Here is a 26,598-nt window from a genome sequence, read left to right on the forward strand (position 1 = left end):
AAGTAGAGACCATTTTCATAAATGAAACAAGACCAAAATGACAAAAATCCAGTCAACAGATGCAGAGTTATACAATTTTAAATATTTAAGTGAATATAGTGCCAAAAAGCCCAAAGTGCCACTTGCAGCCATCTGGTCCTGCAAGACCGTTAGAAAGTCACAGGTTTAGGCTGACCATGATGGAGCACACCTCAGATACAGGGACCAGGTTATTCCAGCTGAGAAGGTCCCTTCTCAGTCTATTGCAAAGAATCCCGTTTGCGGTGGAGGGGGCCGCAATGAGCAGAGAAGTGTCACGGATGCTTGTCGATGTAGCCCAAACAGCAGTCCAGGCGTTGCTGTAGCCTGAAGATCCTGTTGTTGCTGCGAACAGTCAGGCCAGGACAGCTGTGCGGGTGACAAGATTATGGCGCCAGCAGGCCCATTCACAGTTGTGAAGAGCTCACACACTTCAATTCAGCCTCTCTGAGGTCACTATCAGGGTCCAGAATCTGAGGGGAACCACCTGGGTTCAAGGGTAGGCTCCAGCTGGATCTGGGTGTTGGATTAGGGGGTTGGTAGCCTGTTATGTCCCTGCAGATGCCACACAGATGCTTGATAGAGGCACTAAATTATCTGCATCACTGAGCTTTATTAATTACCCTACACTGCTGACAGACTCGTAAGAAAGAGACTAACGTGCAGTGTTTTGTGTTGGATTCCGCAGCACAGAGGATCTGGAACATACTTCTGCTGTTGGGGGTCAGGGTCCATGTTCTATCACCCCAATCAGGGAAGTCCATCAAGGTATTGATTGACCTTACCTGGCTTTAGTCTGGGTGGGGGGTTGTGGTGGACCTGGCCCTTTTTGCAATGTCATCCCCAAACATTTAGCGTCTTTCCTCCTATTTTTTCTGACCAGTTTTTGTTGGCTTTAGGACTCTGGGCACTTTACCACTGCTAACCAGATTGTATTGGTGATTGGTTTATCCATCATTGGCACATTTGATTTACTAGTAAGTCCATAGCACTGTGGCATTGATTGGCAGTGTCACAGCGCTCTGCCCTAATATCAGTGAAAATAGTGTCCAGAAAAGGCAAGAAATCCAGGGGGACTATTCAGAAAACGTGACTTTGATATGGCCCCTCACAAGCTTAACAGGCACAGGTGCGTTGTGTACCCTCCAAGTGCAGACCCCTGGGGGTTGTGAAGTATATTGTCCTGAGCCTGTTGATATTTTGTTTATGGTGCTGAAGGCAAGACATGGGCATGAAGGACCAATCAAAAGGCAAGAATTTCTATTGTTTCCATTGCAGTGTTACTACCACTTTGCTTTTGATTTGTAACTTTTGCTTCCCCAGACATTGTTTGACATTTCAGAACAAGTATCAATTTTACTTTGTCCTCATATTCACTATGAAAATGTATAAGTCTGGCGAGAAAAAAAGAAGTTCGGTTTTGCTGTACTATTTTATATTATTGATCTTTTCTGTAGTACATTTACACCTGAATGGTTCTTGCCACTTGGCAAGGAACGACCTAATTGGCCAATTGTTTAGTTTTAGTATTGATGTCAACTACAGTGACAGTGTAACAATGATAAAATGCAGCTCTGATTATCCATGTGTGAAACCCTCTTGGATGGTTTACACGCTGTGGAGAATAGATCACTGAGCAACGGTATAATTAACAATCTTAACTACAGAATCCTGTCTGGGGAAATGGGACAACTGTTTCGACAAAATTACAAAACTCTTGAAAAATAAAATGTCTCCTTTGCTTTGCAGATCCTCTTTAAAGACCTCTTCCGCTTCCTGTTGGTCTACCTGCTGTTCATGATTGGATATGCTTCAGGTATGTAGGCAGAGTGCATCATGGGTGGGAACCCCTTCCAAAGGTGGCGAGAACAATTTGAATGCATCAATGATAAAAAATAATGTGGAGGAACTATACACTCTAAGCGCAGGAGAGAGACAGATCCAAAATATCACCTGCATACATTCTTTTTCCCTAACAGGAGGGGAAAGCATGAAGATGCAGAAGCGCTGCTGATTATGTGGAATATTTATTTTCAAATTCATTGCATGGCGATTAATCACTGCAAATTACTAAGTGCACACATTTTAAAATACCCGAATTTAAATTACAAATTGAAACTTCAAATCATCCTAATTTACAGCACGGAATAAATTTGCCTGACTAATGACTATAATGAAAACAGGAGAGACTAGTCAAACTTAATGAGCATGGTTTTATAAAATACAAAACATATGTGGACATCTACAAATAAGGAAACATACTCATATTAGGGGTCATATGAGCTACGTGAATAAATATACTTAGCTGTTATGCACAGAGTTCTCCACAATGAACATGCTTGGTAAAGCACTTTGCAGCATCCTCAGTTGCTTATTTGGGCGTTTGGTTGCAACTAGCATGGCAATAGTAGCACATTCTGGGGGTCATTCCGACCCCGGCGGTCGCCGGCGATGCAGGAGCACCGCCAACAGGCTGGCGGTGCCCCGCAGGGCATTCTGACCGCAGCGCTTTGGCCGCGGTCAGACCAGCTTGCTGCGCCGCCATGGGGGATTCCGACCCCCTCACCGCCATCCTGTTCCTGGCGGCTCCGACCGCCAGGAACAGGATGGCGGTGAGGGGTGTCGTGGGGCCCCTGGGGGCCCCTGCAGTGCCCATGCCAATGGCATGGGCACTGCAGGGGCCCCCGTAAGAGGGGCCCACTTTGTATTTCAGTGTCTGCCTTGCAGACACTGAAATACGCGACGGGTGCCACTGCACCCGTCGCACCTACCCACTCCGCCGGCTCCATTCGGAGCCGGCTTCCTCGTGGGGAGGGGTTTCCCGCTGGGCTGGCGGGCGGCCTTCTGGCAGTCGCCCGCCAGCCCAGCGGGAAAGCCAGAATGGCCTCCGCGGTCTTTCGACCGCGGAGCGGCCATATGGCGGCTCCCTCCAGGCGGGCGGCTCCCGCCGCCTGCGGGGGTCAGAATGACCCCCTCTGTGTCTACATTTTGCCAGTGTTTGGGTATATTTCTGGTACCCACTTGCTGCAGTGGGTCATTTGAACATGACATGTCTGATAACTCCTGAAGGCTGAAGTATTTGTGGAGTACAGTAGGACTCTCGTTTTTCAGCCACACTTAGGTCCCCAAATTGTACTACTGATAGTAAAGGGCAGTGTAATCTCTGCTTCTCTAGATTTAATGGTAAATGCATCTGCTAGCTGTTTCTCTCTCTCTCCGTAGCAGTGCGGCAGCTCTACCTGCAGTTGTTTTCAATAAGAAACATCCACCAATATTATGATATTTCTCCTGGGCCAAAAAACTGGGACACAAGATGTTTTGCAAGGTTGTACCCCTATTGTAGGTTTGTTAGAGACATAGGTGCTCATTCCGAGTCGCCGCTGTAGTGGCGTCCGATCTGCCACATTCCGACTGCGGCCGAAACGCTGCAGTAATACCGCCGATACTGCCACGCCGTAGAAGGCCTCCAGCCTGGCGGTCCCGGCGGTTGTAATCCGCCAGGGCAGCACTGCAAACAGCACTGCCCGTCGGATTAAGAGTTACACTCTGCCAGCCTTTCCATGGCGATTCACACCGCTGTGGAAAAGCTGGCGGAATGGGGGTGCCTGGGACCCTCATGCACAGCCCCATCGTGCATTTCAGTGCCCGAGTTACGGGCAGTGAAATGCACGACGGGTGCCGCTACACCGCCACATTGGTGCCGGCTCGATTCTGAGCCGGCGTCAATGTTAAAGTCCACTTCACCGCAGGGCTGGGAGGCGAAAACACTGTTTCCGCCCACCAGCCCTGCGGTGAAGTCAGAATACGGCACCAGCGGTCAGGTGGCGGGTTGAGTTTGGCGGGCGGCCTCTTCCGCATGCCAAACTCAGAATGAGCACCATAGTCTCTCAAAGATGTTTCTAAATTTAAAGCATGGCAATACCAATATGGATTCTTATACAGTTTATTACTAGAGCTATAGTATGGAGTAATGTGCGCCAACCTAGAGGTATGCTTGGTTGGTTTGGGTTTGTTCCTAAGTAAGCTGTCAGGTGTGTAATTGCAGTTTAGGTTATTTTGTATTTTATCAAGAATAAATTTGTTTTTACAATTATGACCATAATACAGGCCAGTTCAACATTTTTATGACAGTTTGAACACTCTTGATATATTTTGGTGACTCTTCTAGTTTATTTCTCCTTTGTGGCTGCCTTGTGTCTTTTTCTAGCTCAAGCAAATGCGAGACCTATTGCATTGCAAATGCTTTTCGTAATTCCTGCACTGTTGTCTTTTCCTGTATGCCCTCTCTGGCAGGAGGCTTTGTTTAATGTTCTTGCTGCCATTTTATCTATGTATGCCGTTCTCCAGTTGTTAACCTAAATTTCACATGTCTACACAACCTCTACCCTGCCTTAAAATAGTGTTAAACCGTTCTGAACACAGTTATTAGGTACATTTATATAAACCAAATAGGTTCTTTATATTTTTTTTTACATTTTCATGTTGTCAGTGTACCTTCTAAGTGAAGTCGCGTTTGGCAGTGGGGCTTGAACAATTTTTAGAGCGGGGGTGCTGCCATTAATGTTATACCACTGAAGTCATAGGGAGTGTGAAAGATCCAAGCGTCATACAAAAAACAAGTATATAAAATGTCCCACGCCCATTCAGCTGGAGAGTAGCAAGTGTGTGTATATGGGCAGTGGTGGATTTTGGAGCACTGATGAGATAGCACGCTGTCTTTTACAGATATCACATTTTCCTTTGAAACGGGCGCTAAATTTGCATAGACATGCGTTTTTACTGGTAAAAATATATAGTGCAAAAACAAATGTGTTGAAACTGTATTTTTTCGAATACTTAGTTGTGCATCACAAAGTGTTTTGATTTCTTTTCATCTTATTAAAATCTTTGTTTTCATCACACTTTAGAATTACAAAAAAGTGCTTCATTTGTGCTTTCCTAATTGCTGATATAGTTTGAAAAATGTGTATAGTTCATTTCCAGTGTCAGGAAAACAATCGTCACAGCCTTCCCTTTCCTGTATCCCATCAGGATTGTCACCTAGATTACTTTTACAAAATCCTCTTACTTTGCAGTCGGAGAAGTAATAGTACACTTCAGTTCCCAAATAAGCAGCAGTTTGTCAGAAGATATAGCCTGATATTTGACGTTTGTCTTTCAACGTGCAGCAAATGTGACAGGATACACACAAAATTGAAAGTAATCCTTATTGCTCATTTACCTTCTGATCTCCTGCCTGATTATTTCTGAGGATGCTGCAGCACACCGAGTACTCCTACTTGTAGCGTCTATGGCATATTGTGTAACATATGCCAAGGTTAAATAAATGGCCTTCGGTATATCATTCCTGGAGTGTGATGTGTCCTCAGTTTCTTTAGCTCCCCTCGCAGCAAAGCATGTCTCTGAATCAGTTTAGACAACAGCCTACTTTAATATGTGGTGAATATTTATAAACTTGCTCATACAACCCTCCCCTAACGCTTGCTCTCATCCTCCCTGCACAGTGCCAGAACAAGGTCAGAGGGTGGCTATTTTAAAATGTAGGGCAGGAAGGCCAATAATCCACATGCTAGCTATGCCCTCTGTCTAGCCGGTGTAACCACTGGTACACAAGCTGATTGTTTCTGTTGTGGGTGCTATATAAATGATTATCACTGACGGCCCTCGTGGGGCAGCACCGGCAGTACATGCTGCACCATTTCATGGCTGGGCGCAAATCATTGCAGGCACTCTACTTAAATCACACCAACCTGTAGGTCAAGGATGAGCCCAAAAAGAGGAGTAGCAGCACATTGTTTTATTTTTCTCAGTGTCTTTTCAGGTTGCTGCTTGTATTATTCTGGTAAATCATGTTCTTTTAAAGGTCGAGCGCGCAAGTGCTCTAGCCTGCTGTAATCTCTCTGTGCACTTCTAGCCACGCCCATGTCACGCCCATCAGTTTCGTTGGTTTGTGGGCTTGTCTTTTAAAAATCGCTTGATTTTATTTGTGAAAACCATGACTTTTCCGGTGTTTAGCCCTCCTTGAGCACACCAGTAAACTACTGAAAACATACAAGCCTCTGTGGTTATAGCATGGTTTCTGGACTACTTTTTCGTTTTAGTTCCTGTGCAGCGCGATCTCGCTGGACAGTAATCGAGCATTTTGCATGAAATCAACACTGTTGCGTGGATAATTGCACTTTTGGCAAAATTAGCTAAAATTCCAAAATTAGCGAAAATCATATACAAGACAGTGCCATTTGTCAACTTTATTTTAAAAATTTACAAATTCTAGTCTAGTCCATTAAAAAAAAATCGTGTTTTACACATATACCAAGCTTCAAAACCTAGCATAGGTAGAATATGAACAGCAGGAGCAGAATCTTGTATAATACAAATAATAAGGGACCAGTAACTGTAGGAATAAGAACATCACATGATTCACTCACATACAGGGCATGTACATCAGAGGTAGCTAACACTCTAAGGAGGGAAAGAAAAGACTTAAAGGATTGTTGTACGCTGTCTGTAAACCAGCACAGGGAGTAGAACATTCCTGAAATAACTAACCAAAGCTCTTTTAGAATGACCACACATAATGCACTTACATAGGAGAAGAACCATTGCATACCTAGTGTGCAATGATTGAACACTGGGTTTCACATAGAGAACTGAGAAGTATCCAGGAGCAGTGTTGTTCATTGGTTGTGCAGTCACCTAGATAGGGATTCCCTAGTTGGGTGAGGTTATGTCACCATTTATGTTTGTTAAACTGCCAGACCTCTATTACAGTTGTGTGTGGGTGAGCTACAAATATATTTTGCTGTTGTCTCCCTTCCACAAGATTAAAAATAGGAGGGTCATGCACCAAACTAGGCGTTTCTTTTGGCATGTTTCGGCACTCAAAATATGGTTAGGCATCTTCTTCATGAATATAGTCTCAGTATTTTACTTCAAATATTATGAAACAATCTCTGGATCATAGGGCATGTTATGCAAGTGCAATAAGGACATAGTTTACTTTTTCATAAAGTTGGACAGCAGGTGTGGAAACACTCCTTCATAGAACAGATACACATTGGGCAGAAAGAGTATAATCGTCCCTTCATCTGAGGACAGATAAAGCTACAGCAGCAGCAATGCAAGCTTTTCCCATCACAGTACATATACAAAAAAGCAACAGTAGTGCAAGCTTAGCTCCCCCACACAAGTACAGCATGGCAGTAGCAAAGCAAACTTCCCTATCTGAAAGAAAGCAGCAAATGTACACGTCCATTCCCTGCAGAACGGTTTCATGAGGTCAGAATAATATAAACTTTCATTGCTTACAGAACATGCACGGGTAAATCAGGAGTGACATGTAGGCTGCAGAAAGATCTTCCGGAGTGCTTAGCTTACTGAGAACAAATAGATGGATGAGTGAGTGCATATGCAAGTTATGACACCATTCTCACTTAATTGATATTCCACGTCTGCATCCTGATGGTCATGTTAAATATTCCTCATCAGTATTCTGATGGCCTTGCTGCTGTCACTCATAGACCTGCTGTTTGTGTTAATTCTTTGGTTTAACACATATTGAGACATATAATTACCTAATACCCCATCATTATTTAGAGCATCCCAGCCACATTCTAAGTAACCGTGTTCTGGACAGGCACCCAGGTGTCAGCCAAGATTTTGAATGCGCATGAGGCTCTGTGCAATCCCAGCCTCGGTGCTGCGCCTGTTCAAAATGTTGAAGGCCACCAGTGATTATCATGCTTAAGTTATTAGAGAAGCGTGCTGTGTGCTTCTGATAGCTAATCTGTTCAGCTTGGTGTTACTGCTACTTACATATCCCATAAATGGCAAGATGGAGCAGTGAGATAAATGCTTCCAAATGAATGGCGGTAATATAAAGAATACAAATGAAGGTAAGGCGGACTCAGCCTTTTATCTTTCGTATGTCGGTGCCCATTAAATGGGGCAGTGTTAAAATTTGCTACTAACATTACCCAGAAAGGACACAAGTGCAGTAGGATATGTTACATAATGACACATTATTATTAGTGTGACCTCGTCGTGCCCTCTATCTTTGTGCTTGGTGCATGGTCGTGATAAATGGTGTTACAAGCGGCAGCTTACACATTTAATTCTACATGGATATATCGACCCAGTAATGCCTCTCCACCGGCGTTCCTGCCCGGGCCTCCACCACGCAGAGATGTGATCTTTTCTTGAAACTCCTTGCATCAGCCAAGGGAATCAATACCAAATCTGCGCAGAGCTTCAGGGTAAAAAACATCAAAGAAAATAATCTATGCAGTCTGGGCGGGTGAACTGGCGCTGTGAATACACACATACCAACAACTCCACCAGCTGTTCCCTGCCAGGAACGTTCTCCACAGCACTAAATCTTATTTGTAATGTTTCTGTTAAGGAATGGAGTGCCATGACACTGCCGCAGTAATTCAGTACTTTGGGTATTTTTTTAAATTTGTTTTATTTTATTTTTGCAGTTTTATGCAGAGCAAGCTTGACCGAGGACATTAGAGTGCTTCACATGAGTTCAAAAATTACGTTGCACAAGCTCAGATTCATTTTTATAGGTTTTGCCTGGACTCCACATGCATTGTCTCCTCGAGACGGATTATTTTCTAACAGTGGCTTGGAGGCTGCCCATTATGTAGCTTTGGTTGACTTCTTTGTCACACTCATTTCCTTGTTTCTTAATTGGTTCTTATTGGCCAGCTGTTGTAGGCTTCCTTCCTGTTTGTTCCTTCCCTAGAGCATGGACGCATTACTTGTCCTTCCACTGCTCATATTTTTAGGCACTACTTTATTTGTGTTTAAGTTCGCAACCAGGGTGCATCTTTTTATGGCATGTCCCTTATGTGCTTGTCCACCCTCTGGGTTCCTCCAGCCTGTTGATCCTACACGTTCTGCCTGTCTCCCTGCCCCCGGTGCCTCTCTCCCATCCTTTGTCAGCTTAGCCCAGCCCATCCCTCCCGCCCTCTGTTATCACTCACATGCCCTAGCCCTCCTCCCTCTCGCCTCCTGTTGTGGCCTGCTTGCCCCAGCCCCTCCGTCTTACTCTCTGTTTTTGTCAGCTTCCTCCAGCCACTCCCTCTCACCCTCTGTTGTCTTTAGCCTGCCCCCAACCCCACCTTCGCACTCTCTATTGTCATTTGATTGCCTTCAGCACCTCTCTCCCACCCTCAATTATTGTCAGCTTGCCTCCAGCCCCTTCCTCCCACCATCTCTTATCGTCTGCTTGCCCACGACCCCTCCCACCCTCTGTTATCATCAGCTTGCCCATAGCCCTCTTGTCCCACCCTCTTTTGTTATCAGTTTGCCCTCAAGACCTCCGCCTGTTGTCTCTGTTCCAACACCCTCAGCTTACCACCACCCCTACACACACACAATGCCTCCCCTCCCACAATAAACAAAAAAAAACTATGACTCAGCCTGCGACGTCCCAGTCACAGTCTTTTTATCCACATCCCTCTGTGTTAGCCCTCCCACACACCCTCCCTCTGTGTTGCTTCCTGCCCCCCAATTTCCATTCCACCCACGGCCAGAAAATGAAAACGACTATAATGCGTCCAGAGCTGGTCACATCATAGCACTTTTATTTTAATGTCAGTCATGCAGCTTAACAGTCGCACTTCTGTACAACATCGCTAAAAACATTGTCAAAACCAATAGTTCTCTGGCAGGCGAGAACTGTTTGCTTTGACATTGCTTGTTTTGTAAGCACAAGCAGATTAAAGGATTTTCCAAAAATCACAGAAAGTTGAGTGGATGCCAGAACTTGAACCTAGTTCGACAGTTTCAAAGCCATCAGCTCTGGCCATAATTAATTCTGGCTGTCCTTATTCGGGGCTACCTAATGGCAGCACTAGTTAACCCAGTGCCTCTGCTTACAATGCCTGTGGACTACTTTGCAGCTCCCTTGATGTAGCCAACCTGACCAATTATTAGGGTCGAGTGAGCAAGCGCTCCGGCCCCTGTTGTAATCTCTCTGTGGGCTTTTAACCACGCCCAGGTCATGCCCAACAGTTTTGTTGGTTCGTGGGCTTTCCTTTTAAAGTTTGCTTGATTTCATTTGTGAAAGGAATGGATACGTCACGCCTTTTCCGGTGTTTAGCCCTCCTCAACAGCACCGGTAAACTACTGAAAACATGCAAAGCTCCATATTTTCTGCATGGCTTCTGGATTACTTTTTCTTTTTATTGCCTACGCAGCGCAATCTCGCTGGGCAGTAGTCAAGCACCTTTCATGACATTGCCCCTGTTACATGGTTAATTGCATAACTGCTGATATGTTTGACTGCGAGCGAACTTCTGTTTATGCTCGTGGCGTGGCACGTTAAATCGACTCGCTTGTGTAAAACTGTATTACTTTTCATTTTCAATTTATGTGGCAAGAAAAGTTTTGGTAGGACTTTACAACGCTAATAGCTCTAAGATGAACAAATGTGTGACCCATTGCATTGCAAATGCTTGTTTTTTAATTGCTTTGGGTTTCATTGTGCTACTTTCAATAACTGGCTGTTGTGATTGTTATCCATGATGGTTTTATTAAGTCACTTTTATTAAGTCACTGCAGCGTCAGGTTTTAAATAACGCTCATACTGCCAGTCATAGGGCATGGGAAGTTAGTTGCTGTGCAGTGACAGAGCGCCAGTGGGCCTAGCCTCTCACTCTGCAACTCCAAGTGATTGTGGGGAGAAGAAGTCACTAAATTCTACATTGTGATTAGCAACCTATTGCATACCATCCAACTTGCATGGTGTCGCCATGTGTCACTTTTTGGCCTACGCGTATTTTACGCTTTTTCTTTGTATACTTTTTGTTTTGCTTATGCTTTTCTCATACGTTTTTCTCGTGGGAGTCTGTTTTGAGTTGCACATTTGTGCATGACGTGTGAAACTGGATGTGTGCTGTGGCTGCATGAGCTTCTCAAACGTTCACCGCGTGAAAACAGAAACTGTACGGTAAATACATTAAGCATGTCTCTTGTGTGACTGTTGTTTGCTGAGGCATACCTCACGTACAAATTGGACACAAGGCATAACTTTTAGGGCCGCATCACGGTGGGCTTTGCTGGCTCAGACCCTCGTGAGTGCCTGCTTTATGCGCCTGCAGGGCATAAAGTGAATTAATTTAACTTGACATTTCTTTTGAATTATTGCTTTTTTTATATAGTACAGCTCCGAAACAGTGAGCAAAGTTTGTCTCTTTCTGAGCAGGTCTGTCTGAAAATAGAGAACTAGCTCTGAGAAAAATTGGGTCAAATTAATTTAGTTATGCAGCCACAGATGGACAGCGAACGTCTGTGTACGTGAAGGGGCGTGCAGACATGGGGAAGGGAGGGGCACAATGCCTCTGGCCGTTCTGAGGACTGTTGCAGAAACGACAGCGGCACTGGGCGGGGTTCTGTTTGCCTGAATACATTGCCTGCATAAAGTAAAATGTATTTTACCCCTTGACATAATTTGCATTGGTGATCAGTGGTTTTGAGTCAACAGTCATTACAGGCATGTTTGCGGTGACTGAAAAGTGCATTTGTTCGGGAAACCTTATTTTAAGTTTTGAGACTAGATAGTTCAGCCATGCCAAATACCACACATCAGGGGTTAGACTAAGGCATTTTAGTGCATGCGTCTGCATCACTGCATTAAAATGCATTGTCATGTATTCTAGTGTCCCACGAGGCACACTGATGGAGAAGCTCCATTTAAATGCCCATTGCGCTGGAAAGGAGTGCACTGTGTAGAGAGCAACGTTGTCCCTCTTGGGGGGGAGGGTGTGCAGTACTGACCACTGACACCAGGTTTGTGTGACAAAAAGGCCACTTTATTGAAACAGGTGCACATCACATAAAACAATCCTGGGCCTTTCCCTTTACAATACTGTCAACCTCACTCTACAGAGAGTTCACCTATAGTACCCGCACCCCTGAAATTCCCCTCCCGCTGCAACACTTAAATAATGCAATACTGTATTTACTCCAGTGCTTATTTCTGTCCCTGCTAACTTTAAACTCCTTTTCAGTTTAGTGTAACTATTAACCTCTAACCTAACTTCCTGATGGATCTTTAAAGTCCTGGCTTGTGGCTTGTTGGCTTGTGGCTTGTTGAGGGGTGATCTTGTCTACCTGTTCCCTTCCCGCCTGGACTGCTGCTGTCAACAAACATAAACTTCTGCAAACCACGCTAACTTCATGGCCACCCACTTGTGCACCCGCCTCACAGCGACAACCACACATGCATAACCATCCCCTGCAAACTGTTCCATACAAAGCAAGACCAGCTGTTCAAACAGAGCTGAAACATTAACCCCAAACAAGCTGCTATCTTAAGGAGTGTGCAAAAAATCTACTCCGCCTAATACCAGCCACCGTGTCACCCAGACAAAATGGTGGGTGGACCTGAAAAAATGCCCAGTTATATGCCTGTGGGCTATCAAAATAGCCCAACACAGCCAAAATCCCTGAGCAGTTGTCGAACTGCTCCACTCCTCCAATCATCCCAGGGGGAGACCTATTGCTGGTCGGCTGCTCTCCCAAAACCCCATTGTTTACTAGACAGTGTCACTGTACATAAAATGATGTAAGTAAACTGTGTTGCTGCGTGGGCAAATTTGATTCACTAGAAGCAGAGCCTGAGCGCCTACCATGTGTCTCTGTCAAGATAAAAATGCTGGACCCATGAGAGTACCCCATGTGGATCTGTGGTGTGAAGCCTTGCCTGTTGTGACGACACAGGGTCTGATTGGCCAGAGGCAGACACTCAGAACTGAAGCTTTGAGTGGCAGTGAGGATGTGAGACGCATTCAATGTGGCACATTGTCTGCAGGCAGCCCTGCATCCCCCGCCCACCTCAGTAACCCACAGCGCTGGCAGACAATCACTGCCCCCGCCCCACTAGCACTCCACGTGCATTGTGAATTGGAGCAGCAGAGGAGGCACACATAGCGCTGCTACCCCCAGCCCTTTGGGTTGAGTACCCCTGGCGTTTTATCACATTCGCATGCATGCAACATAATAAATGCCAGGACAATGTTTTTTGTGGGTATAATATGTCGCAAGTTTATTGATTACACAGGTAGGGTTAGCTTACGGGCGATCCCGGTGTCGGAGATGAGTTTAGGAATAAGGCCGACACCCATCCTGAGAAAGCTAGAGCTGTTCCGTGTGGTGCTCTCTGCACCTGCGTACTTCGCATCTTACAGCTCGTTCCTTTATCGTGGTTTACCACTTTGTTATTTTAGTCATGCTCCTGACAAGTCAGAGCGAGACCCCGGTCAGTCTCCACAGTTGCTCAGGATTCCAACTGCCCCCTTTGCGGGGGTTAAGGAGCGCCGTCACATCATCCCGGGCCCCGCCGTAAAGGCTCCCAGTGGCCCGAGGAATAGCTTTGGCTCCAGGAATCACCATCTGGAGGCCTTTTAGTCAACCTTAAAGCTTTAGGATCGCCCTGTAACTCCGCTTTGCGGCGATTCTTACGTTTCCTGTAAAGAAAGTCATGTTATGCCTATGCTCCCTCTCTGCCCTTCAATCCTTCTATTTCCTTTTGTTGTTTGGGTGGGTGGGTGGGAGGTTTGAGCGCAGTTCACCTAAAGAGGCCCAGCCCTGTCCAGTCGCCCCTTAAGAGGCCTTATGGCCTCACTCCTCCTTCCTCACACCTTGGGGGGGCCATAAACGCGAGGTGGCCCACCCTCCCAGTACGGAGGCCCCTCAAGCTCATTTCTACCCGGCGGGGGAGCGACGCTAGGATGCTGTCCACCTTAAAGACGCCCTACGTGCGTCGTGGCCATCCACATTCTGACTTCAATGGCAGGATGTTTTCAAGGCCGTGCAACCTGCATCAGCAGCCCACGCTGGATCAGGGAGCCAATTAGGCCCCTCACCCACCAGTGAATCCTCACTAGCAGCAGGTCTGTTCCTCATCAGAGCTATAATTAACCTTCAGCAGTGACATGGCCTGCTGCAGCCTGGTTCCCCACCACCTCTGGCCAGTCCTGGCCGAAGAAGATGCTCTCTAGCTCCTCAGCGGCCTCACTCAACCTTTGGCAGAATTATCCTGTCAGGAGGCATTTTTAGGCACACAATCAAGTGAGTGAAACCAGCACAAACCCTGATAATTATAAAAATATAATCTGCTTTTTATCTCTTCATTAACACCTGGCAAAGGGTTGTTTGGTCTCTAAAACACACTGCAGCTGTTGCTTAGTATGGCTTCATGATCTTGTCAAGTCAACGCGTCTCCACAGGCCACCTTCTTAGGGAGTAGGTATGTATTACCTGAACACAGCCACTATGAAACAGCAGTCCATTTTTGTTTTGAAATAGAAAGATTCTGTTTTCATAAATGCCAAAAATAAAACGTTTTTAGAACAACAGTATGAAAGCAGAAAAGGGACCACTTCTCCCTTGAAAACATCTGTCTTGGACCTTACAATTCACATTTAATAATGATAAATTGTATGTCCTAATTTTGATGAAAGGTCACCTGTGTGACAACTTCCAGCTTCATGCAGACCTAAAAGCCAAGTCTTATGCCATCATGAAGTAGGATATGGTGCTGCTTGAATGCCCTTCCTGTAATGATCATCTCAGAAAAGGGCATACGTTTAGTGACCTTTCAATTCAGGATTTTTTGCAGCAGCTTCAAAATATTTTTTGAGCTTTTTATTGCTTAAAAGTATAATGTTGGCTATTAATCTGTTTCCGTGGACTGAGTTTCTTCGATTTTTTTAGTGAGAAAGTGTCACTCTTAAGTGTCACATGTTTGGCAGTTGAATGTCACTCTTAGTGCACTGAAACTATGGAAATGTCACATAACCAATCTGAAAACTTGGCAGCTATGGTAATTGTAGCATTATGGCAGCTGATAATGGCACCCACTATTGTTGCAATTGTACTACTTACAAAAATATATTGACTTTTTACATTTATAATCCTCAGTAATAGAATGGACATACATTTTCACTTTGCTTACTCATCTTGCAAGGACAAAAAATGTTCCTTACTGCTCCAGACGTAGATGTTGTGATATATTGGATTACCGGCCACTAACTCCAATTACGATAGTAAGATTTTAAAAGTGTGCTGATGTACTTATGGAATCACAAGCACAAAAATATTGAGTGTAATTACCCCTTTATGTTAAAGACATTATGAATACTGTCAGCTGTGATATACCACGGAATATAAAATGGGAAAATATCAGCTCATGCTAATCTCTCCAGAGGGTTACTGGTGGTGATGAAGCAAATTTGTGATTTGTTTTCACTGCCACCAGCAGGTCTTGCATTACCGCATGGGTTATATTCGGGGCCACTTAGAATTATGCGATTGTGTTGCTGCGGTGATTTTCGAATTATTATAGATTTGCCACATAATCCATCATTGCTGCATAAACTGCAGATTTAAACAAAACAAATTTGTTTCAAGCTCAAACGGTTCAAAAGTTAGTAAAAATGCAGCAACGTGTTGCCGTGCAGTGGAAGGCCATTTACAGAGTTTGACTGGCCACCTTTCTGTAGCTCAAACAGTGTTAATAAGTTTAACAAACATTCACAATGCAATGGGTCTCACATTTTCTTGAGTTAGAGTTATTGATGTTGTAAATTAATTATTGGACTTTTCTTGCCTCATAAATTGGTCATGCCTGCCTCCTAATTTGGCCTTTTTCTGTCACATAATTCCAGTGGCCCTACATGTAACTAAAACACTTCCATTTACCTTCTCCCTCTATCTGCAGCCAAAAATAAAAATGTTGCCATTTAGCACCCTAATTTAAATCTGCCAGGCTAATTCCAATAGAATACTTCTTTCACCCCCGCCATTAGAGTAGCTGGCTGGCTAACACAATGGTCTCAAAAAAAGACACAAGACAGCCACAGAGGAGTAACAAAAGAAATAAACTAGAAGGGTCACCCAAATATATCAAGAGTGATCATAAAAACCCAATAAAAACTTTTATCACAAATACAATTTTGGCATTAGACTGTAATGCTCAGAACAGCCCCTAGAGGACACCACAATGAAAACAGCATTTGTAAGAAACACGGTCATGTAACCATATAGTTAGCCCCTAGAGGACATAACCACATGTAAAGCAAATAACCAGGAGTACTGCAGTATAACCATATATTTAGCCCCTAGAGGGCATAATACATTACACATTTTCAGGGCTAGCGGGCCTGCTACAATGATATCACAAACGAGGCCCTTAAAACACAAATTACTCTCCACTGTAAAACAAAAGTTCCAGCCAAGAGAGAGGTTGAAAAGACAATGAATGGTAGGCTATGCCATTATTTTAGGATTCCTACTAATGTAGTGTGAGGACCCCGCGAAGATCTAGACAGAAGGAGCATGTTGTGATGAACGTTTTAAAGGTGGTCCCATTGTCCTAGGACCACCACAGGCTGAGTTATGAGCAAAAATGTTTTGTAAAAGAATGCCCTTCAAAGCATTATGGGACAACCGAGTGCAGCAAATATTGTAATAAGTTGACTGTAATGCTCAGAACAGCCCCTAAAGGACACCATGGTCACATAACCATATAGTCAATCCCTAGAGAACATAGCCACATGAAAACAAAGTGGAAGAAAGTAATGCAGTGTGGCCATATCCCCCAGAGGGTGTAGTGTCATACACATTTTCAGGTGTAGCATGCCTACTGCAGTACTAAGACCCTTCTAACACAAACTACTCACAGCTGTAACACAAAGGTTTCAACCATGATAGAGATTAAAAAGACACTGAATGGTGGGAGTGGTTATTATTTTGTAGTCCTAAATAACATAGTTTGGGAACCCAGAGATGATATAGACAGAAGGAGCAGTTTGTGGCAAATGTTTTGAAGGTAGTCCCGTTGTCCTAGGACCACCACAGGCTGAGTTATGAGCCAATATGTTTTGTAAAAGAAAGGCCTGCATAACATTATTGGACGACTGAGTGCAGTGAATATTGTAGCATGTTGACTGTAATGCTCAGAATAGCCCCTAGTGGACACCACAATAAAAATATCATTTGTATGAAACATGGTCATGTAACCAGATAGTTAGCTCCTAGAGGACATAACCACATGGAAGCAAAATGGCAAAAAGTAATGCAGTGCAATCATATATTTAGCCCGTAGAGAATGTACTCCATTACATATTTGCATGGATAACTGGCCTACTGCAATACTAAGTCCCTATGAACACAAACTACTCCCAGCTGTAAAACAAAAGTTCAATCCATAGGAGAGCTCAAAAAGGGACTGAATGGTGGGAAGGGTTATTTTGGGGTTCCCACTGACCTAGTGTGGGAACCCAGAAATGACCTAAACAGAGTGTTGTGCTGAACGTTTTGGTGGTGGTCCTGTTGTCCTAGGCTGAGTATTATGGGTCGAGTTTTCCCGGGTGCAGTGAATATTGTAGTATCAGCTCTCCCGCTGTGCCGGGAGAGCTGTGTTGTGGATTTCTATGTTTTTTAGTAAAGCACCTATCAGTTATAAGTGTTTTGGGGAAAGCTAGGCAGCGCGAAGAGGAGAGCCAAAAGAAATGACTGATTATGTATCAGTGTGAACAATGTGACCAGCATTTCAATACTGCAGATGGAGTTTGCGCTGTTGGCACTGTGAACGCTGTGAGGGCCATGGCTGCCATAGGGTACGAAGGGGAGAGACAAAAGTAAATAAGCATTTGCAATGCAATGGGTCTCGTATTTGCTCGAGTTAGAGCTATTAGCGTTGTAAACTCCTCACCAGACTTTTCTTGCCACATAAGTTGAAAATTAAAAGTGAAACAGTTGACATAAGTGAGTGATTGAAAGCCCTATGGCCGCCAGGAGCGCGAAGAAGACACAAAAGGAAAAATAACTTTGCTCGCAGTCAAACGTGTCAGCAATCGTGTAATTATCCATGTAACAGGGGCAGTCGGCAAGGCGCTAACAAAAACCTCCCCAAGGAGGGACAAACATAAAGCATTTACCAAGGATAACAAATGAGTTTTGAAGGGCAAGCCCACGAACGAGTGAAAGTGATGCAAGTAAGGTGGGCATGGTTAATAGTCCAACTAGATGACTACAAGTCGGAAAAAGCAGCATTTGACCTAAAAAAGAAGTAACTAAACATTTCCTTCTAAAGAGCTTTTTTCACGAGTAGGGACTTTCCAGGAAAACATTAGTCGCAATGGCCCGTTCACAGCAATGAAGACATCTCACCTGACATGATGGGAGGCCTCCAGCCCATGGCACAGAATTAAACACTGCTGCCATGGGCAGTATGCTCACTGTTAACAGCCAATAGCGCTAGGCGAGGGACTATAACTCTACTGAAATGAGCCGAGCTAAGACATGAATGACATTTCAAGCCAATGGCGGCAAGAAGCTGGTCAAAGAAAGATACAGCTTGAAGGGGTCAGATCCAAGCTCATTCCATGTATATTTGTACCAATATGTATATTTCACAATTGCTCTGTCAAGACCCAGACCTAAAGTAGAACTTTGTGTGGAAGTTATTCAATTTGCCCCCAAGTAGTTAGACTGAATTTTCAAAGTTTAACCTACAGAGTTTTATAAATGGATCACACGAGGCTGCTTTGCTGCACCCATCTCCGCAGTTAGGTGTGCCCACCAGTAAGGCCAGGGCTGGAGAGTGCAGGGCTTTTCTTCAAAGAGTCCTTGCCTACACAGCTCAAATGATGATATGGTTTGTGTCCCGCTAACATGCTTAATGTAAAACACTGATGAGAAAATACTTAAAGTGAGCATCTGGGGATGGGAGTGTGCCAGAAGAATGAAACTACCTTCAAGTAGATACAATACACCTACATTTTATGAGGGAGTAAGGCACTCACTACAAATTTGGAAAAAAAGGTTTGGAACCATCAAAGGTTACAAAAATTGTCAGCACATTCTTGGGAAAATTTTATTAATATGCCTAACCCACCAATCAGTGCTAGGACCCCTAATAACAACCTGACATGTGAAAACATATTCCTGTTTGAAAATAAAATTAGGTGTCAAAGGGAATATCCCGCAACCCTCAAGAGTTCATAAAACGTCCTGGAGTTTTTTGGCGGCATTGAACTACACTGGAAGTCTTACCAGCAACCAATGAAAATAAGCATTTTGTGGTACTTCACCTTGGAAAGTGTTGCTGTTCAGCAGGCGAGGTGTCTGAATCTGTGCCGTACAGCAGTTCACAAGCCGAGGGGCTCACAATGATGAGGTATGAAGTTCTTTATAAGGCACCAGCTAGGCAAACTTTGTGCCCCTCTAATATCAAAGAGTAGCCCCATAAAGAACAATCACAATTCTTCATTTTATTGGACAACTCAACGTACAGCCACAAGCCGGAGTGCCTCAGTCAGGCTCGCCATATGCATCCCATGCACATTTCACTGGAGGAATGAGCTGTGCAGTTTAATAGTCCGGGGTTTATTGTGTGTAATTAAACCTTCACAGTACCAAAGCCAGATAACTCCATTACCCTAATACAGATCAGCACTCGGGTCAGGAAATGTTCCAGTCCTAGCACAGACAAGGAAAGTCATGTAACTCAAATTACAGGAAAGCCAAAAGCTACCATTAGAAGAGCCACCAACTACAACGACAAAAGAATAGAGAAAGTAACGCATAACTAGTATTCGTGTAAAAAAATAAAAATATATGTAAACACAAGCCATCTTCAAACTGCCTACACGTCTTCAACTGACGAGGCGAGTGGCAGTGCTTATCATCAGATGTGTGATACTCTTAAGGGGTGTGCACTGGCACTCCTCTGGGACTGCACTTCTCCATTTCAATTCTTGAGAAACGGAGGCGATTGCGTGTGTGCTCTTTGTCCATTGTGTAAGTGGTGCCAGTGCACTGCTGGTTCGGGTTAAGAGCACTTTTCATCAAGGGTACAGCACCGGACACAGGCTCTGGGGTTGTGCTGTAAGACTAGCGTGCAGTGTGGTGCCACGGCCACCCCAAGGTTACAGGTAGAATCCGGACACAGGATCCTGTCTGAACACTCAAGGACACGCAAGCATGCCCCAGGCCTCATATTACATGTACCAGCAGTAACTGCAGTTGCTCCTACAATAAGGGGGAGAGGGGTTGGGGTTAAGGACAGCGCCCCCCCGCAGGCAGCAGCCTGGCGAGCATACAAGAGCTGCCTTTAGGGCCAGAGATGCAGCCCAGCCCTGTACACGGCCGGGCCCGAGACTTAACCAGTACCGCGGAAAGGCTTTTTTTGCCATAGTTCAGTGCATCTCCAAAATGCTAAAACAACATTACCTGCCCATTGTAGTTAATGGAATCAACATCCTCCCAACCACACACCCTACGTGGTATAGCATGCCACCGATGTACTCAAGTAACTGATGTACAAATACAAAGTATAAGAGCTTCTGCATACCCACTTTTTTGCCACGTAAATTGAAAATGAAAAGTGAAACAGTTTCACATAAGCGAGCAGATGGCCAGCATGAGCATAAAGGAGTTACACAAAAGGAAAAAGAAGTTTGCTCGCAGCCAAACGTATCAACAAAAGTGCAATTAACCATGTAACCAAACCGCCCTAAGCAGGGACAAACGTAAAGCATTTGCCAGCGATGACAAAGGATTTTTAAAGGGCAAGCCAACGAACAAGTGAATATGATGGGCGTGAGGTGGGCGTGGTTAAAAGCCCAAATAGATAACTACACGTCTGGAAAAGCAGCACCTGCACGCTGCTATGCTCGACCTAAAAGTAGTTTGCCCATGCTGAAGTATATTGGCAATCGTGCAATTATCCATGTAAGAGGGTCAGTTTGCGAGACAATAAGAAAACCACCCCAAGACGTGACAAACTTAAAGCATTTACCAATGACATCACAGGATTTTGGAAAGGCAAGCCCACGAACGAGTGAAAGGGATGGGCATGAGATGGGTGTGGTTTAAAGCCCACAGATAGATAACCACAGGCCAGAAAGCGCGTGTGTGCTCAACCTAAAAATGACTAAATAATAAACTATTACTGTCACAAAAAGTGCTGTGCAATGCTGCATAATTTGCCTTTTCTTGATTCAAAATTCTCTCAACCCTGCTGCATAATTTTACCCTCCCATGCCACATCCCTGACTATAGTGGGCTTGCAGCCTGTCCATTGCTTACCATTGGTTGGCTTTATTGTCACACTCTTGATTCCTATTTCATGCCTTTCCTTCCTGTTCCTGTGTTTATTCCTCCCTTGGAGCACAACCTCTTTACCTCTTGCTCCATTGAGCCTTCCCATCATGTTCTTTATTTAAAACTGATTTTTGTTTTCTTTTTTTGGTGGGCTCAGAAGCTGGAATTTGTTACAGGGTTGCTTCTTTCACTTCGGTGCACTTTTGTACATATTATTTTATTTCCTGCTGCTAGATGTATTTGTTTATTCTGCTCCTAAATCGCCAATCCCTCTTTGGAATGGTGCATGAAATGCAATTTTTAAAAATTGCCGCCTCATCATGATGCTTGTGTGGGCCCATGGGTGGTGAAGCATAAGTGCTTGTACGTCATTAAGATGCTTTTTATTTTGTTTTTTACCATAATCCTGTTCAACAGGGTGCAAACAGGCACCTTTTTGTCAGTAGGGAACAGCATCAGCAAAAAAAACACTGGCCAGCAGTGGCCAGGCCAAAAGGTCGGGTAACTGCAGTGAAAGGCAAGACCTACTGGCTTTTCTCGATGCTTGTGTTATTTATTTACCCCAACCTACTCCCTCTTGCTTTCTCCACTCGTCCCTCATCCCCTGCTCCCCAACTCCTTGCATTTCATAGAAGTAAACTATTTTATCATATTACATTTTTGAAGGAGCCAGTAGTTGCCATTTGCACACAGCTTTCAAAAGAAGTGATTGTGCCATCTTGGATCAATAAATAAAATAAGTACAATGGTACCTGTGATGCATTCTTGTAGCTCCTCTCGCTATGGAGTCTTTTGTACCAGGAGAGCCAAAATAAAGAATGCAGTGAAAAAAATACATAGGAATGGCTTTTCTGTCTCACGCTTCGATGGCCTCTGGACAATTCACAATACTGAAAAACAGAAAAGGCTACAACAACGTCACATCACAGTTTCAGCCTAGTCTTCGCAGTCCCACTAAAGTGGAATAGCTTTTTCTGAAACACATCGTGGTCTTTTTGTTGAAATAACATGTTTCTTTCCGTGTAAAAGCTCTCCTTTGTCTCCTTCCTCCTTTGCTCTCTTGTACAGTGCATTTTGACAAGGTGATCTCTTCTTATTCAAATCACATATCTATTTATTTTATTGGTAGCAGTCTTACTGTCATGTCCAGGGATTGTTGCAGGGTGCCACTTCCACAGATCTAGTTTTTAATATCCATGGCTAAAATATGTTGTTGTTTTATATAGTACTGTCAGATCACTTGGCCGCCATTTAATTATTTGAGGAATTTCGGAGTTAGCTCCAAGAGCATTGGGCTCAGTAAACAGAACAATTCATACTTCATTGCAGAAAGTGATAGAGACTCCGAGAGAGTACGTCCAGTCCTCAATGTGTAAATTATAGGGAAAAAACATGGATATGTGCTCAAATGCTTTTTAGGTCTAGCGTGCAAGCACTTTGACCTGTTGTAAGTCTTGTGGGCTTTTAACCAGGCCCACTGTTGGCCCATCATTTTCACTCGTTCATGGGCTTGCCTTTCAAAAATCCTTTATTATCATTGGTAAATGGTTAGCGTTTGTCCATCCTTGGGGCAGTTTTGTTACCGCCTTGCAGACTGCCCCTCTTACATGGATAATTGCACGATTGTCAATACGTTTGACTGCTTTTTTTTTTGTCTCTCCTTCGCGATCAGGCTCATGGCGGCCATGGCTCTTTGAATCATCTCATTTATGTCAACTGTTTTACTTTTCATTTTCAGTTTAAGTGGCAAGAAAAGTCCATTTAGGAATTTACAACACTAATAGCTCTAACTTGAGCAAGCACGAGACCCATTGCATTGAAATGCTTTTTTTAGGTTACCACTGATGACACCCACTGGTAGCTCAGCCCAAAGCCATATATTTTCAATGTTAAATCTGAAAACCCACTGCAGATTCATATTAATAATAAATATAATTTAGTTCTTCATTTCCTGTCTCTTGCCAGGCACAATTTTACCTTAATGTCTGGGTCAGAAAAGTAGTGGGATAGGAGAAGGATGATGGCTTATGGCACAGTGCCGTAATCAAGGTCTATAAGTGGCATTCTTCCAGTTAGAGCAGTTCTGCATCCAAGAACCTCAGGGCCTTCAAAGAGTGTGTAGGTTTATTTCTCCGGATTATGCTTTAGCTCTGGAGAATATTACTTAACAAAACACTTCTGCTAATGTGCAGCTATAAACACCTACCAAACACAACAGCAAGCTTACATCAGGCTGTTTGCAGTGTATATGGGTTTGCACAAGTACCATAACGTGGAGGGTAAGAATTGCTGCCAATGGAGGTGTCAGCTTCACATGTTAGTTTCCTGCCAAATTAGTGACGTGCAGCTGCTCATCTGGGAAAAACAGCACAAGGGACACTCTTGAGCTTGTATTCGCTACATGACCTAATGCCTCAATCCTGAATATATAGGCGTGGTCTCTGTCACTTTTCGTAAATAGAAGCAAAACCAATTGCCCTTGCAAGCTTCTCTGTCCAAGCAGAAGGTTTCTCAAACTATCCAGAGAATTGTTACATTAGGCGTCAACACTCAACCAGTCCTCATCGAACAAAGAAAAATTATAAAATTCCGGTTGGTGGTGATTGTTGATGGTGCACGGTTGGTTAAATAGAACTAGATTTTCTGTTTCACTAGATGAACCCTTGAGATCCACAAGCTCACAGAGCTCCCTTGTGGAGAGGTAGGAAATGTTCATCCCCCAATAGGAAAACCGTTCTAATCGAGAGCGTATGTGGTAGAAAACAGGACCAGGATCTTAGTTAAGATGGTTACCTTTCTCAGACGTTAAGTATCTTACTTCGAAGGTAGCAAGGAAAACTGGAAGATTAATACATTTTCATAGCAGCCAGTCTGTGCAGCTTGAGAACACCAGTTATATTTGGCCTTAGATTGGCCAATGGAAACCCTCCTGTCATGGCTTATAACGCTGCACCACGTATACACGTATTCACTGTTTGTAGCTGTAACTGTTGTCTGTCATCTTTTGAGGTACTGGCAGCTCAGGGGTTGATCCTGTGGGAAGATTCGGTATTACTTTAGAGTGGGTGGTTTGTGACTCAGAGATGTTTGCTTGTTCCCTGACAGTCCTTTCAGTATTTTGTTGGATGTATTCCTTCTACCAGGTTTGGCTTTAGCTATCTGAATCCCATTTCACAGCTACAATGGATGTAGCTAAGAAATCTAGAAATGGCAACAAATAGAAATAGTTCTGCAGGAATTGGGGTGTTGTATTTGAGTTTGAGTCTGAATTAATTGTTTTTTTTGGGTGGGGGGCGGTTTGACAGGATTTGCTGATAGTACTCAAATCTATTGAATGAATAAAAATGAAAGGAATTTATGCTGCAGCTATTTTTGTTTATTGGAAACAACTTTACGTCTGTTCATTCTGAAAATAGCAAGCGATCACTAGCCGCGTGACCGATGTTACACTAAGGCCGGTGCAGGTAGCTGTCTCATTGTTACACCACAGACGGCTACAAGACGGTGCCAGATAACAATACATAGACTAAACACAACCGTTGCTGCTAGGATCAAGTGAGCACCCAAATGGCAAAATGTGATTTTGCATTGGGCTTCGAAAATCCAACCCTGGTGTAAATTATTAAATCGTAATGGAAACTAAATACAGCGCTATTCATGCACACGTCAGACCCTCTTTTTATCACTGGCCCTGGAAGCATTTTCCCTCACATCAGTCTTCTTTTTCGCAATATTTCAGCGAGGATAAGCAGACACAAGATATATTTGCTGGACAACATCATACTATCTTTTTCTTTTTTTGTTTTTTGTTTTTTACTGAGGAAATACTTGAATGTGCGCTATTGTTTTGTGCTACACGATTATTTGAACCATGAGAGCTTTAACCTTTATTGTTTTCCTAGGTCTCATGACGTCCTGGTCTTTGTAAGCCAGAAATATACAGAAAACATGATGGGAAGAATGCTTGCCCATAGTCTAAAACACTGGCAATCGCCCTGGGTAGCATTCCAACCCATGTTTCCCCCACTGTGCCCCTCTAGGCAGAGGTCCACCTTACGTAAATCAGTATTGAGCCTCCTGCACATGGGAACAGCACTTCCTGAGCTAGAAATATAGGAGAAGCGATTTCTCATTGTAGTTGCCACAATCTCTTTAAGTGTTTTTTCGGTAGGGCAATCCTGAAAGTATCTCTATCACTACATCTGGTAGTTTATAGCAGTTTTTGTCATTGATCGCCTTTTATGATGGGTTTATCATCATGCTTTTGGGGCAAGGCCATTACTACTTCATATTTAGCACACGTCTCTTATGGAGACCCGCAGAACTTGAATCCAGCTGTCCATCCATGCTGGCTCCAAGACGATTGTACTGACGTTAATCCCGGGAATGAAGTGATGTTTGTTAGGCAGGTTTTGCAAAACCGCTTTATCTATTGAGATGTTTTCCTGAGCGTCTCCCATAGTTAGGTTAGTGACCAGGTGACATTATAATAATCAAAACTGATGAAGAGAGAGCTCTTCTTTATAGGCGAGTGTATGAGGGTGGCAGGATGACAATTCTCTACATGCAGATGAGCATGTGCACTTTCAGCATCCTGAGGAGCCTATGAGGGCATGCCAAAAAATCTGTGTCTGTGGAGGAGCAAACATTGTCAGGAGCAGCAGTAGGTGTGTCAACAGCATGTTCAGGGAGGAGGCCGGGGTAAATGCTGGCACCTGTAGAAGACCAGTAGTCTGCAGGGAAGAGTCTGAGGTGCTCATTTTGTTCAATGTGAAGTGCAATTCATTGAAGTTTAATGTTATTTATGAACCTATTTTAAAGGTTCAAATTAAGTCATCGTTATGGAGTTGCTGTTCAGTCGATAATTCAGAAGAGTTTGCATAGAAACCATTAGAAATAGTCACACGTGTTGGAGTTGGATTTGTGGAGTTAAAAGCAAAGCGTGCCAATGGAGTTTAAATTTGTGTACGTTGACAAACAGGCCTGTGAACTTTGCTGCCAAGAATTAATTCAAATATGGCTGCTGCTGGAAAAGCCTGATTGGGAAAGAAGCTAACAGAAACATTTTCAGAGGATTGTTTGGCAGATCAGTTCTCAGATAAAAGGCTACTGCCTCCAAGGTAATCTATTTGCAAACATGGCCATTTGAAATGTAGTTAGAAAACTGAAGGCTACATTTTCTGATCAGTCTTTGGAGCTGCTTGTTGACTCTGTCCAGCAAACTATGAAGTTTTGTTTGGTGCACAGTCCCATCGTACATCTTTGCACTTTAAAAACGGTACATGGGGCAGTATCCTACAAAAGATAAATACCATATCAACTACCAAACGCCTGGTAACAGATATTAAAAAGAGATGGTATGACCTGTGCAAGAAAGTGTGCCAAGATTACAGCAAACCAGCACGCTAAAGGAGCAGGTCATGGGTGTTCCTTAGAGTTTAACTTTTGTAATGGTGA

At 43.8% G+C, this 26,598-nt stretch overlaps 1 protein-coding gene across 3 annotated transcripts in view; it reads left to right on the forward strand.

Moving 5' to 3' along the window:
* TRPV4 (transient receptor potential cation channel subfamily V member 4) overlaps positions 1-26,598 on the forward strand; it is a 467,135-nt gene that overhangs the window by 387,921 nt on the left and 52,616 nt on the right. For all 3 annotated transcript variants that reach the window (XM_069214733.1, XM_069214732.1, XM_069214731.1), the window contains exon 12: positions 1,768-1,834. In XM_069214733.1, coding sequence (XP_069070834.1) covers positions 1,768-1,834 — 67 coding nt within the window. The remainder of the gene's footprint in view (positions 1-1,767; positions 1,835-26,598) is intronic.

Source organism: Pleurodeles waltl, chromosome 11 (genome assembly GCF_031143425.1).
Source record: "Pleurodeles waltl isolate 20211129_DDA chromosome 11, aPleWal1.hap1.20221129, whole genome shotgun sequence".
NCBI classification, from domain to species: Eukaryota; Metazoa; Chordata; class Amphibia; order Caudata; family Salamandridae; genus Pleurodeles; species Pleurodeles waltl.